We start from the raw sequence: 15142 nt of genomic DNA on the forward strand, positions 1-15142 counted from the left end.
GGAGGACAAGCTGGAATTCGTATTACAATAGAGCAAGATGAATGCAGACGTGGAAAGTGAGGATGAAGAGGATACTATAGAAGCAATTATGTCGCTACATTCACTCCCGAAATTACTTGACAAGTCAGTCAACTCATTTTTACCATTGCCTACTTCTAAAGAGAGAATTTTGCCCTCTGTCGAACAGGCACCGGAGTTGGAATTGAAAGAATTGCCAAGGCATTTGAAATATGCTTACCTGGGAAACAATAGCACTCTGCCGGTTATCATCGCAAGTGATCTGACAATAGAACAAGAAGAAAGACTTTTACGAGTCTTGCGGGAGTTTAAACCTGCAATTGGATGGACGTTGGCAGATATCAAAGATATAAATCCATCCATTTGCATGCACCACATTTTACTTGAACCAGATGCGAAACCGGTAAGGGAACGTTCGAGGAAGCTTAACCCACCAATGAAAGAGATAGTCATGAAGAAGATTCTCATGTAATTGGAATTAGGAATTATTTTTCCTATCTCCAATAGTGAGTGGGTAAGTCCAGTACATGTTATCCCTAAAAAGACCGGCATTACACTTGTGTGGAATGAGAGGAATGAGTTGGTGCCAGTGAGACTCTAAAATAGGCGGAGAATGTGTATAGACTTCAGGAAGTTGAACGCGACCACAAGGAAGGATCATTTCTCAGTACCATTCATCGATGAGATGCTTGATCGATTGGCAGGTAAGTGTTTCTTTTGCTTGATGGCTACTCTGGGTATTATCAAATTACTGTTGCCCAAGAGGACCAGCACAAAACCACTTTCACTTGCCCATTTGGAACTTTTGCTTATCGCCGTATGTCTTTTAGGTTGTGTAATGCTCCAAGGACGTTTCAAAGATGCATGATGAATATATTTTTCTGACATGATTGAAAACTGCATTGAAATATTCATGGATAATTTCACAGTACAGTGATTTGTTTGATCAATACTTGCATCATTTAACAAAATTTTTACAGCGGTGCATTGAAACAAATTTGGTCCTTAATTATGAAAAATGTCATTTTATGGTTAAGGAAAGTATAGTTTTGGGCCATGTTGTTTCGTCTAAGGGTATCGATGTTGATAAAACAAAGGTTGATTTGATTACTAGTTTACCTTACCCCACTAATGTCAAGGAGATTTGTAGTTTTCTTGGGCATGCAGGTTTCTATAGACGATTCATCAAACATTTCTCATGAATTGCACAGCCATTGTCTCGACTACTTCAAAAGGAGGCGCCATTTGATTTTGGAGATGCTTACAAAGTGTCCTTTGACACACTAAAAAGCATGTTGACCACGACACCAATCATTCAACCTTTGGATTAGAGCCTGCCATTTGAGCTTATGTGTGACACCAGTTAGTATGCAGTGGGAGCTGTACTTGGTCAGAGAAGTGGGAAGTGTAGCCATGTCATTTACTATACGTCAAAAATGTTGTCGCCGCCTCAATACAACTAAACCACCACCGAGAAGGAGCTTTTAGCAATTATTTTTGCTTTTGAGAAATTTCGATCATATTTATTAGGATCGAAAGTAACAGTTTTCTCTGATCATGCGGCCTTGAAATACCTATTGGCAAAGAAACAGTCTAAGCCAAGATTTATTCGTTGGATACTCTTGTTGCAAGAGTATGACTGGGAGATCAAAGATCGAAAAGGGGTAGACAATTCAGTGGTAAATCATTTGAGCCGATTGGTTCGAAAAGAAGAGAGAGTGCCCATGTCTGAGATATTTCCAAACGAACACTTATTTCAGCTTAGAGGTGAGGAACCCTGGTATGCTGATATTGTTAATTTTCTGGTCAGTCACAAATTTTCAAGTGGTATGGGTAAGAATAAACAGGATAAAATAATATAGGACTATCGATATTACATTTGGAATGAGCCCTACTTGTGGAAAGTAAGTTCTGACCAGATCATTCGTCGATGTGTTTCAAATGAAAATATTTCCTCTATACTTATTCATTGTCATAGTTATGCTTGTGGCAGTCACTTTGATCCTAAGAGAATTGCTCGAAAAATACTTGATTGTAGCTTTATTAGCAAACCCTGTTTCGTGATGCTTATTTGTTCTGTAAGAGATGTGAAAAATGTCAAAAGTTTGGGAATTTATATCACCGGGATGAAATGCCTCAAGTTCCTATATTATTTTATGAAATCTTTGATGTCTGGGGTACGGATTTTATGGGACCGTTTTTTAGTTCTTTTGGTTGTCTTTATATTCTTTTGGCCATAAATTATGTGTCGAAATAGGTAGAAACAAAGGCTACCCAAACTAATGATTCACGAGTTGTTCAAACTAATGATTCACGAGTTGTTGCAGGATTTCTTAAGTCCAACATTTTTAGTAGGTTTGGTGCGCCAAGAGTAATCATCAGTGACCAAGGTACTCATTTCTGCAATCACACCATTGAGGCACTGATGCGTAAGTATGGAGTTCACCATCAAGTTGGTACTACTTACCACCCACAGACCAACGGGCAAGCTGAGGTCTCTAATCGCGAGATTAAAAGTATTTTGGAGAAAATGATCAACCCAAATCGCAAGGATTGGAGTACCCGATTGGATGATACATTGTGGACATATCGCACGGCGTATAAAACACCAATTGGAATGTCACCTTACAGGTTGGTTTATGGTAAGATGTGTAATTTACCTGTTGCAATTGAATATCGTGCGTTTTGGGTAGTTAAGCAGTGCAATTTGAACGCGGATAGAGACGGGAAGAAATGGAAACTCTAGCTTCAAGAGTTGGAAGAAATCTGCTTGGAGGCTTACGACAATGCACGACTTTACAAAGAGCGCACAAAGTCCATCCATGACAGACTCTTGCGTAATAAGCAATTTTCTATAGGTCAAAAGGTACTTCTGGTCAACTCACGGTTGAAGTTCATGCCAGGTAAGTTGCGGTCCCGATAGATTTGACCATACATTGTTGTTAACGTTTTTTCCAATGGTGCATTTGAAATTAGAAGTTTTGAGACTAACAAAAGTTTTAAGATCAATGGTCATCGTCTCAAACCGTTTATAAATGTTTTAGAACTTGGCACTATGGAGGAGGTCCACTTGCTCGACCCCGGTTCCACTTAAGATGTTAAATTACCTTTGGTCTGGTCACAAACGTTAAATAGAGGTGCTGCTTGGAAGGCAATCCAAGATTTCAATTTTTAGTAATTTTTATGTTTTTATTTCATAATTGCGTATTTAAGATCAAGGTGTTTGGATTCCGATTGATAGAATTCTTTATTGCAGGTCATGGATGTGTTTTGTGCAATTTTATTTTGGGATTCGAGACATAATTCTTGGGCAGAAGATTTTCCCTTCTAAGGCATGCCCACGCCTTGTGTTAGATGCAAAGGGGCGTTTTTAAAGATTGATAAACAGAAGACTTACGCTTCCAAGGCGTGCCCGCGCTCTACAGGGATGCGCCAGATGAACTGTTCTAAGAAATTGGTGATCGGCGGGCTTTCGGTTCCACGGCGTGCCCACGCCGCACAACAAATTGCATCGATGCTGTTATAACGAGGGAGGCATACGATTTCCATTTCCAAGGCGTGCCCGCACTTTCCAGAACATCTCGCGCACGCTGTTACGAAGGGCTGGGCAAACGACTCCGGCCTCCAAGACGTGCCCGTGCCTTCCAACCATCACGACATATAAAAACAAAAAGTCAACAATGATTAGACCCACTCTAAACCCTACCTTTATTTATTTATTTTTCTTATCTTTTCTTTCCTTTTCTCTTAGCGTCCTCCCCGGTCTTCTCCCTTCGCCGCTGCCATCTCTGACGGCGTTGCAGCGGCACACTTCCCTCCTCGATACCAACGCCGCACGCCATCGTTCCTTTCCCCTTTTCGTCCTCGTCTCTCTCCTCGATACACGCCGCCATTTCGGTCACCATCACCGTGACCCCAATCGCGGCCCTGGTCACACTGCCGCACCACCGCCGTCATCTCCACCCACAACACCCGCGATGCTCACCCACGGACACCGCGCACCGCAGCCACTGTCCTTCGTCCCCGTGCATCTCTCTCTCACGCGTGACCCACGGCCACCCGCCATTAACCGCCATCATGATTTCTGCTCCATGGCCACTTATCTCCTGCCAAGTTGCCCGGTGGTACCTCTCATTTCTATCTTTTTGCCATTCGTGACTCGAATTTGGAGTTTTGTTGATATATTTGACTCCAATTTGGGCGTAAAATATTTGTGATTTTTTTGGTTGGGTACTTCGGTTATGGTGGGTCTGTGATTTGATACACATGGCTTGGTGATTCATTAGTTTGTTGGGTATAGTTGACAGTTGATTACATTTTCTGCACCGTCAATTGGTTGTTGACTGTTGACTGTGGGTAGTGTTATTTGTGGTCCCTTGTCTCCATTTTGAGTTTTCTTGTCGACCCCGTGCCTTTGGAATTGACATATTTGCCCCTTTATAGCTTTGAAAAAGGCCACTCCGTCTGAGGCATCGGGTTCCAACTCTCATAAGGGGAGGGCCCCGATTCAACCGCCCACTAGGTCCCGGTTGGGGTTTTCTAGGAGCACTCTGTCTCCTGGGGTGTGGGGGGAACCTTTGAAGGATCTCACGCCTAAGCAGAAGGAGCGGTTGAGCTCCTTGGTGGTGCGTCCGTTCGCCCCATGCAAGTGTTTCCACTCTTCCACTCTCGACCAGTTGAACATTGCTAGGGAAGTGGAGCAGTTGTTTTCTGCCATTGGGTGGGGTCGATATCTAGTTATTGACTATTTTTCGCACGAGGAGTTCTGCTATGAATTCTACGCTACCTTCCAATTGGAGAAATTTGATTCTCTAGCCTTAGACTCATCGGGGGTGATCCAATATAGGTTGCGAGGTACCCCACAGGCACATTCTATTAATGAGTTCAACTTGATCTTGGGGTTTATGAGTGAGGACACCCTCACCTCCGGCACTTATATCAATAGTGCTTGCGACTTCACCCAATCCTTTGCAAGCAATTATATCGAGATCTAGAGGGAGTGGTGCACGGACACTCAACTTTACGACCCGAGTCAGTCTAGGGCCTCGTTTCTTAAGGATCCAGTGCTGAAAGTTATTCACTGATTTCTGGCGTATAATTTGTCAGGTCGGAAGGATTCCTCCGGCACCCTCACCAAGGCTGAATTCTATTTCCTCTGGTGTATGAGTAATAAGGTGCAGGTCAATTTTGGTTATTGGGTAGCTCACTCATCACACGCTTGGCTATCCGCTTGGGAGTGCTTGATCTTAATAAGGAGCATAAGCTCACCATGGCTCGCGAGCTTGAGCCTTTGGATCTGCGCAGTCTAGAACGGATAGGTGTCATTCACAAGATGGGGGATGCCTATCAGTTTACACCTCCTGGAGAGGGTGTGCCCGAATCCCGGGTCCCCCCTACTGCAGCTACCTCGACGGCTGGTCAGGCAGGACCCTCCTTCTCCGCTGCTCCATCCTCTTGGGACACTCAGTTCCACACTCCGCAGGACTCGATTCTTGACTTGGGCGGCTGGGTTGAGTGCCTGGATGACCGCCTCACAGTCTTGCAGGTCCATGCTACCATTCAGACCGAAAATCTGGCAGCCTTCTTTGCTCACGTTGGCTTTCAACCACCTCATCCTCCTCCTCCATAGTGCTCCCATTGGCCTTCAGTGAAGCTTCTATTCCTTTCTTTTCACTTACTATTTTTCTTTGCTCCATTAAGAACAATGTAGATTTATGGTGTGGGGGGAGTAGTTTAGCTCTTTAGGTCTACCAATAAAAAAAAAAGAAAACAACAAAAAAGAAAAAAAATCAAAATAATTAGAAAAGGGAACAAAAAAATATATGTGATGAGTTCATTTGGCGTCAGTTGAAAATGTCTAAAACTTGATACTATGATGATGATTGCAATTACTCTACAAGCATGAGCAGTGATATTATGTGGTTGAATGTTTTATCTTCTTAATAATGGAATTGAATGATGAAGTTTGCAAGACTTGGTTATTAATATCCCGTTGTGAGCTGTCGAGCCAATAAGCATTGCATTGATAACTGCTCTATTTTCTTTCATTGAGTGATTTCACACATGATTTGATTGTTCTTGAATTTGCTTTGTTGTAAATGTCAAGACCACATTCATGAGTTTGATGCATTAAAATGACAAGGGCACTTAGGTTAACCATTTTAACTTTCTAAAGACCAACCTTAATCAGACCTCCCCTAGTTGACCAAGGTTGAGCGAAAACCTTTTCTTTGTTTAATAACTCATTTTGTCACCTCTAAACCCCTTGTGTTTGAACCCTCTTTGTTTCCATTCGGTGTTAAAGGAATGCCTTGATTTCAATGCATGATGATTTTGAATTGGGTTGAGAGGGGATGATTGAAGTTAGCGAGTGTGTTTATATTCCTATGTAGTTGTGCGTATTTTGAAAAGAAAAGAAAAAAGAGAAACAAAAAAAGGGAAAAAGAGAAGAAAAGGAGCACACCAAGAAAGAAAAAAATAAAAAGAAAAAAAAAGAAAAGAAGAATTACAAAGTGCTGTTATCAATATGTGCGATGTTGAGATAGTGGGGTGAAACCCTTGGTTGTGCTGGCACTTGTTAATTCTTTCTGGAAAATTTTTGGGTATGCTTTGGAAAGATCATTTGAATGAAGGAGGAAGTTGGAAGTTATGCAGTGAGTCAGTGGTATTTCCTTTGACATAATGAGCCTAAATTATCTGTTTGATCCAACCCGTGTCTGAATCCCATTACAACCCGCATCAAGACCCTTTGATTTTTGCATTAAATTTGGTCTTAGTGGTGCCGATGTGATTTATTAGCAAGCATATAATAATATTATTTTATCGTGTGGTGGGAGTGACCCTTTTTTACCCCATATCGAGTGGTAAGTAATCATATTTCATTCTATAAGAGAGGGTTAAGTCTTAAAATTTCTAAATTTAATAACATTGTTAGAAGGATGGGACACTTGAGCTCGCATGATTGAACTACTGTGTGTGTGTACCTGTAATTGTATCTCTGAACTTTAAAATGCTTGAGGGCAAGCATTGTCTTGGTGTGGGGGGATTTGATAGGGCGATAATTGAGCGTTTATTACGTTAGTGTTTGGTCCTAATTTTGGCCAATTGTTGTGCAGAATAATGGGTTTCTGCTCATAGTTGGTAATTGTGTTATTTGCAGACGACTGATGTCAAAACTGGTAGAGGGAGGCAAATTTCCAGAAAACTAGTCATTCCAGAACGTGCCAACACCAGAGATCGCAGGGTGACGTCCAAAAGACGGACTACGGGACTTATCCTTGGGAGCTTGCCGCTATTCTTGGAAGGTGTATTTTGAAGTCACGTGGGATAAGGAGACATCTTGAGAGACCCTTTTGGCAACAAAGCAATGAGAAAAAAAAATAAGAAAAGGGATTCCTTATAGAAACAGCACTTTGTTAGCCAAAGAGACGGTGATGGCAAAGCTTTAAATAGGACAGCAATAGACTAGGAGTTGATATCTTTGACCTTGGATGTTTAGTCTTTCTCTTCTTCTTCTTAACGTGAGTTAGAGATTCGTGGTTTTTACTTTATCAACTAAATTCCATAAAATGCTTTCAATTGCATCAACATTATGTGGCAAGGCTAGATCCTTTGTCTAGTTGAGGAATAATCAAGACTCGGTGCACGGACAATTGTGAGATTTTTTTAATTGTTCTGCACTAATTCAAATTCTGTGTTAGTGGGTATTTAATTATTCTTTGTTTTAATAGCCTATTCTTGTTTGGATTTATTGGATCAATGTGATCAATTGTTCAATTGTCTGAATAATAAACTGCCAATTAGGACGAGGGTGCGTATCACTTGATTGTCTTAAAATTAGTGGCAAACGGCATAATTTCATTGCCTCGCAAGCAATCTAATCTGTGACGTAGGAATATTTAATCTAGTTTAAATGAATCCGTATGTGTGTTTGTTAAGTAGAATTGGGTCTCTCTAATTCCTAAACTGTGAATAGATTAAATCCTTCGAGCGTCTTTGGGGTTATCTATTTTACAAGGGGGTGGTTTAAGAGTGTCTCTGGACCACCATATAATTAAGGAGAGATTGATAGTTTGGCGGTTGTTGAATTGCTAGAACCAAGTTACTTACGAACGTGTGAATTAATTCAGGTATCTATAATCAATTACATGGACCAGTGCCGAAATTATTTCCTTGACTAGGTTGTGTCAATTAATTGTTTATTATATTCTTTAGATACTGCACTTTCTTGCGATTGGAAATTCAGTACTCTTACCTCTTTAATTTATTCTTTTTGTCCTCCTTTCTAAACCCCTCCCACATTCTCTGTGTGATAAATCTGCCAGTTCTCTGAGGAGACGACCCTACTCACCACTATACTCGTTTAGTTTTGGGAGTAGGTTTTGATATAAATTTTATTTTTGGTAGTTTGACAGCCACCATGAACCATCCCTGTTAGATCCTCTTCCAGCCTCATCAAATTAGCATGTATAACCTCAGACACAGCATCTGGCCATGATGCGTTTATCCAGTCCTTCAAGGTCATATCTCCTGATAACATTTCATTAGTTGGCTTCCTTCTTGTGAAAGTTTCCATCAACATGATTCCAAAACTGTAGATATGACACTTCTTGGATATCAAACCTTCTGATCCATACTCTGCACCAAGTGAAACAGCTTATCAGAAAGATTACAATTATGTTGAGGGATATGAAACAAAATTAGAAGCAACTATCATCACTTGGTGCCATGTATCCCAGTGTTGCTAGTGTCTGAGTTTGGGCCATGCTCTCTCCCATCCCTAATAATTTTGCAGTGCCAAAATCACCCACATGTGCTACGATATTTTCGTCAAGTAAAACATTGTTTGGTTTCAGATCACAGTGAAGCACAGGGATTGAATAACCATCGTGCAGATAGTCTAATACTGATGCCACATCAATCATTATGTCTAGTCTTTGCAAAAAATCCATGTACAGATCCTGATAGTACAACCACTTTTCAAGACTTCCATTAGACATATATTCAAAAATTAAAGCTTTGAAGTCAAGGCTGGAACAGCTGCTGATGACTTTGGTTAGATTTCTGTGACCAAGGTTACGTAGTACTTCACATTCTATGTCAAAACTTCTAAATGCACCTTTTATTTGTAAGTTGAACACCTTCACAGCTACATTTGATCCATTGATTAATGCCTTGTAAACAGAACCATAGGCTCCCATGCCAATCAAATTTCTCTCACTAAATCCTTTAGTAGCTTGTTCAATTTCATGATATGATATTCTGCCATGTGCTATAGCATCTAAGGAATCTCCTCCAGTTATTGTGCTGCTTGTTTTTCTAGATCGCATTAAGGCAACAGGGATGATGATGGCCACAACTATGAGAGAAACTGCTAGTGTAATTAACACAATTAGTAGCACTCTTTTTGTCCTTCGCTTTCCAGATAAGCTAGCTCTGCATGCTGGGACTTGAAGCTGAGGAGTGCCACAAAGTCTTTCATTTGACATAAAGGATTTAGATGTGAAGTTTGCAAAAGGACCTCCAGAAGGAATTTCACCACTTAATCTATTGAAGGACACGTTAAATAATGAAAGATGTGAAAGTGCTTCCAATGAATTGGGGATGGAACCAGATAGGTTATTACTTGATAAGTCCAGAGATTCCAAGGCTAACATGTTGCCAATTGATCTAGGAATAGGTCCTTCAAATCTATTAAATGCAAGGGAAAGATCAATCACATCTTGCATACCTCCAATTGCACTAGGGATGACACCTAAAATTTGATTCATAGAAACATTTAACAGTGTCGCAGCCTTTAAACTTCCAATTTCTGAGGGAAGAGAGCCACTCAAATAGTTTGAAGACAAATCAAGATGCAAGAGATCACCGAGGCTCCCGAAGCTTGAAGGTATAGCAGAGTTAAATTTGTTGGAACTTAGATAAATGTATCTTAGAGATGTAATGTTCCCTAAGCATGCTGGCACCGTGCGGCAAAACTCGTTATAGCTCAAACTTAGAAATCCCAAGTTGTTCAAGCTGCAGATGCCATTTGGGATAGGTCATTCCATTTTGTTGTCATAAAGATTAAATGCTTGCAGTTTTGATAGTGCTCCAATTGTTGCTGGAATGAATCCAGCCAAGTTGTTGCCTTGCAGAAATAAGAACGCTAAGCTGCTCAAATTAGTGAATTCATTTGGAATGTAGCCTCTTATTCCACAATAAGCTGCATACACATATTCAAGAGAAGTAGAAAGGTTACCAACAGAAGATGGAAGAATTCCATTCAGGGGATTGTAACCTATCCGTAGTCGTCGTAACTGTTGGCAATGTGTTAATGCACTGAAGAAGCTCAATTCTGATGATGAAGATTCTGTCATCAAATTATTTTCAATGACATTTAGATACTGCAAATATCTTAAATCTCCAAAGGAGTGGGGAAATGAACACTACTAGCTTCGCTATTGACGTGAAGGCCATGTCATGTTTCCTTGGAAGTCAGATTTTGGCAACGTTTCCTTTCATATCTTATGCCAATTGCTGCGGGAATTGGCTTATAAACAGAGGCCACGGCAAAGGTTTGGACTGCACTACCACTTCACGTGAAAGCTACCAGACACGGAAAGAATCAATATGGAGCTTTAAGCTGCACTCATGGAAGAGAATTTCTGCCTTTCAATTTAAGCTGCACAAGTTTTACCACATTTTCCAACAGCTTGTGCTCTTGCTAATGGTGCATTACATTGGCTTGTAGAGGAAGATGATGGTTTCAACTTTATCATTGCCTTCGATATTTCCAGTGAAGAATTCGAGAAGTTGCCCCATTAATGGGGAAGGTATTTTTTTCAGCAAAATTGAGCATCTTAAATTGTTGCCTTTCTTTACTCTATTGTTATATTTCAAGTGAAAGATATCGTGTCAATTTATGGATCATTGATGAATTAATATGAAGTGGATAGAACTCGGACTAAGTTAAAATCTCATTTGAAATTCTCGACATTTGGTGTTGAACACCGATCATATATATGCTCAAACCAAAGCAGGCAACTGCTTTTGCAAATTGATGGAGCAGAAAAGCTTGTGCTCTATGATCTTGGAACCAAATACTTGAGAGATGTAGCCACTGCAAATGGAGCAGCTAGTTTCTTTAGAAGCCTTCTTGCATGTCTTCATGTTCCAATTTCCAACTTGTGTAGCACTAGTTTTACCTCTTCTTGTTGCCAATTCTCTGTTCTTAACCAAAAGTTCATTTCTCCAATTTCTTATTCAAACTTAATTTCAATTGAAGATGTTCATTTGTTGTGAGTTCAATCATCCTAATCCAGATCCCTCTATCAGTTAGAAGTTCAAGTTGCAAGCCATTTCACTTTATCCATTTGCCATCTTGCATAGGGATTAAATTCATGCTGAGTAAGTTCATACTTTTTTTATATAGAAAAGATCATTTTATTCAAATAAATCTGCACTAATGGAAAAAAAAACACATCAAACAAACATGACACACATACGTATGGATCTGAAATAAATAGATATAACTGATCTAAAAAAAAATATAAATAAAGATAACATTGATACTCCTATATATCTTCCATTCGGATAAATCACTTTAGCCCAATACATCAGTGCATGTTTGATGATGGAGCACCAAGGACCAATGGAGAGAAAGACCAGGCCATTTGAGTACCAAGTGGTCCGATCACAAGAGCTCGCGCCAAGAAGATGAGCGAGTCACTCCAAGCACTCGTGTGCACCATCCAAGAGAGAATTGGAGATGATTTAAAAATCATTGAAGGCTTGGAGAATGAAGATTCCACATTATACACCTTGCTCCAAGTTGATGAGCCAAGTGAAGACTAGTCTTAGTCAAGGCCGAGAGTTATTTGTCAATCCATAGTCAAGGCCGAGAATTAGTTGTCATTTAATTGCTGTTTAGTTGTTTAATTTTAGTTAATAAATCCAGCCCAAAAACAGTTTTCAAGAGTGGCCGGATATTATATAGCCTTTTTGCCATTTTTCGGCCCAAGAGGCCTTAGCCTAGCCAAGAGCACCTAATCCATTTCACTTTAGGTTTAGTCAAGTGAATCCAAATCACTTTAGGTTATCAATTATATGGCTATATATAGCCAAGGCAAGAGACCTTCACGATCAGTCTTGATATTAATAAAATTGTGAGTTTTCACTTTCCCTTTCCAAGAGAGTCTCTTTGAATATTTGAGAATCTTTCTCAAATTGTTCAATTGAACTTATCAATCAAGTAACTCCTTGGTTGTGGCGTTCATCTACCTTTAATTTGGTTCACTAGTTCGTTAGATAACGGGTTGAGATAGTATCAATAGTGTTCGTTCTAGAGGATTAGATTTGGATCAAATTTTCGCTGCCTAAGCCATTGGTGATTGGTTGTCTAGATCGTGACCAAGTGAGTATCACATCAGTTGGTAATCAGAGCTAGTCGACAACCACCAGGTTATATCCTTCTTTTCTTTTGTGTCGAATCACATACTCTTGTTTCAAATTAGTTCGTGTGTCAATTCAAAAAAAAAATCGTACTGTTCATCGTACTGTTCACCAACACTGTTCATCGTTACTGTTCATACGAATTTTTTTTTTTTGGATACGTCGTCTTGTCTCTTATTGTTGTGTTTCTTGAATCTTGAATTCATCTAAAGTCAGAAAAAAATAAAAAGAGTCGCACCAAGTTTTTCTTGAGTCAAGTTGTTGGAATTTTTTCTCTTGAACTGTCGAACCTATTTCCAACATTAAACCTTAAATATTTACGTTGTTTCTTGCAAATCTTGGATACCAAAACCTGATTTGGGAAGTTCTTGAGTTTCTTGATAAAAAATCTTGAAGTTCTTGGATCAACCAAAACTGTTTTGGGGAATTCTTGATTAAACATCACGGGTTTCTTGAAACTTGGGAAGAAAGTCTTCAACTTTCTCAGCAAACTTGAACCGTTGATCCGAATATAAGTTGTTGGGACAGAAAATCTGAGTTCTTGAAAAACAATTAGAGAGCCGCAAAAGAAAAAAAAAGGGGAGAGAAAGGAAGCATCGGCTCTAGGTTTCCTACTTGAAAAACAAATCCCATTCTTGAAACACTCCTACTCCTAAAGCCTTTGGGATTGAAGTCAGCCAAGAAAACCAAGAAACCAAGTCCAAACCTTCCTAAAACACCCTCACTCTTCCCACATCAGATCCAAACAACTACCACAAACCCGTGTCTTCCCCAAAACAAACCCAACCGCCTCTTAGCACTTGTTCCCCAACCGAATTAAAGTTACCATCAAGGGCTAAAACGATTTGCCTTTTACACATCCCAAACAGCCCAAATACTCCATAAACAACCTGCCCGAGCCCAAGAAGAAAACAACAAGCCAAATTCCAACAATACAAGAGTCCAATAGTCCAATCCACATTCGACTTGATAGAGTCCTTATCAAAGTCAAAATCTCACACACACTTGAGTCACTCATTGCAGACTAAATCAATAAAATTTCAATGTGTTTCTCGTGTCCTTTGCTGTGTTTTTTTTGAGTCATTATTCAGTCTCAACTTTCAACTACTTTTACGCCATTCCTTGGGGAAAGCTTGAATAAAGTTTGATTGAACAACTTGAAGGAAATTTCTGATTTCTTCACGGGGGAAATCAAGGGATTTGAAAATGAGTGGTGAGATCATTAGAGTGTTCTAAACACTTGAATGATACACAAGAGTGAGCGGAACACGTGAGGGAGTGAGTGAGGAATTTTTACCTTAACATTTGTTGAAGTTTTGCAGGATAAACCATGGCCAATGAAAACGACATCACCATAGCACAATTGGCATCAAGAATGGATGCTATGTGGAGAGACATGCAAAGGAAATTTGAGCTCCGCTTTGAGTCCATGCAAGAGCAAATTGAACAATTGGATCCCTCCAGAAACGCACAATTGGATCCTTCCAGGAAGTCTTCTAGGAAAACTAGAGGGAAACTCACCGTGAACGAATTCAATGACTCTAAATTAGAGAGAGAGTTCGAAGATGATGAGCGAAGGCCGCGGAGAATGACACAAAGGGCTGACCATGCCGAGGATCAACTCAAAGGAATAAAATTAAAAATTCCTACCTTCCAAGGTAAATCGGATCCCGAAGCATACTTGGAGTGGGAAAGAAAGATTGAATTGATCTTCGATTGTAACCACTACACGGAGTCTCAAAAGGTAACGTTAGCCGCCATAGAATTCACAGAGTATGTCGCAATTTGGTGGGATCAACTTCGCCTCAAACAACGAAGGAATGAGGAACTGGCCATTCGGACATGGAACGACTCGAAGCGAATCATAAGGAAGCGCTTCATACTCGATCACTACCATAGGGATTTGCATCACAAATTGCAAACCCTCACTCAAGGTAGTATGATGGTTGAATATTACTTCAAAGAAATGGAAATGTCCATGATGCGGGCTGATGTTCGAGAAGATGAGGAGGCCACCATGGCACGATTTTTGGGAGGATTACAGCCTGATATTGCTAACATAGTGGAGCTTCAACACTACCTTGACATAGGGTAACTCTTGGACAAAGCTATCAAGGTAGAACGGACGTTCAAGAGGAGGGGAACGGGTCGTCAAAACTCCAACTTTCAATCTGAAAATTGGAAAAATACGCCCTTAAAGAGGGAGGATCACCCCTCGAGTGCCCTACACCTTGCAAAATCGAATGGAAATTCAAGAGGGACTTTGAGGCCGAATACACTACCTTCCAAACCAACTTCAAAGGAGGGACCCCAACAAGAGGTCTTTAAACTAAGGACCCGTGACACCAAGTGCTTTAAGTGTCAAGGGTTTGGGCACATTGCTTCCCAATGTCCAAACCAACGGACCTTGATCATGTTACCCAATAGAGATATATTGACCGATGAAGAAGAAGAGATACATGAAGGGATGCCTCCATTAGAAAAGAAGGACGAGCTTGAAGAGGTACCAGTCAATGACACGGTTGGATGTCTAGTGGCAAGGCGAGCACTAGCCACTCAAACTAGTCAAGATGAGCTCCAACGAGAAAACATCTTCTACTTCAGATGTCATATACACAACAAGGTTTGTAGCCAAGTCATTGACCCAGGGAGTTGCACTAATGTTGCAAGTGCACTAATAGTGGAGCGACTC

At 40.3% G+C, this 15142-nt stretch overlaps 1 protein-coding gene across 1 annotated transcript; it reads right to left on the bottom strand.

The window, feature by feature from the left end:
* Positions 1–8380: 8380 nt before the first annotated feature.
* Positions 8381–10376, bottom strand: LOC113715808 (receptor kinase-like protein Xa21). Its single transcript, XM_027240110.1, has 3 exons — positions 10096–10376; positions 8738–10035; positions 8381–8655 (listed from the first exon to the last, which is right to left on the bottom strand). Exons 1-3 carry the CDS (start codon positions 10374–10376, stop codon positions 8381–8383), a joined length of 1854 nt encoding a protein of 617 aa, XP_027095911.1.
* Positions 10377–15142: the final 4766 nt, after the last annotated feature.

This window comes from Coffea arabica, chromosome 11c, assembly GCF_036785885.1.
Source record: "Coffea arabica cultivar ET-39 chromosome 11c, Coffea Arabica ET-39 HiFi, whole genome shotgun sequence".
In the NCBI taxonomy this organism is placed as follows: domain Eukaryota; kingdom Viridiplantae; phylum Streptophyta; class Magnoliopsida; order Gentianales; family Rubiaceae; genus Coffea; species Coffea arabica.

Coding starts and splice junctions, on each gene's coding strand:
- LOC113715808 (XM_027240110.1), bottom strand. CDS start 10,376: ATGACAGAATCTTCATCATCAGAATTGAGCTTCTTCAGTGCATTAACA. Junction 10,036..10,095: donor ATTGGAGCACTATCAAAACT/GCAAGCATTTAA, acceptor TGGCATCTGCAG/CTTGAACAACTTGGGATTTC. Junction 8,656..8,737: donor ACTGGGATACATGGCACCAA/GTGATGATAGTT, acceptor CACTTGGTGCAG/AGTATGGATCAGAAGGTTTG.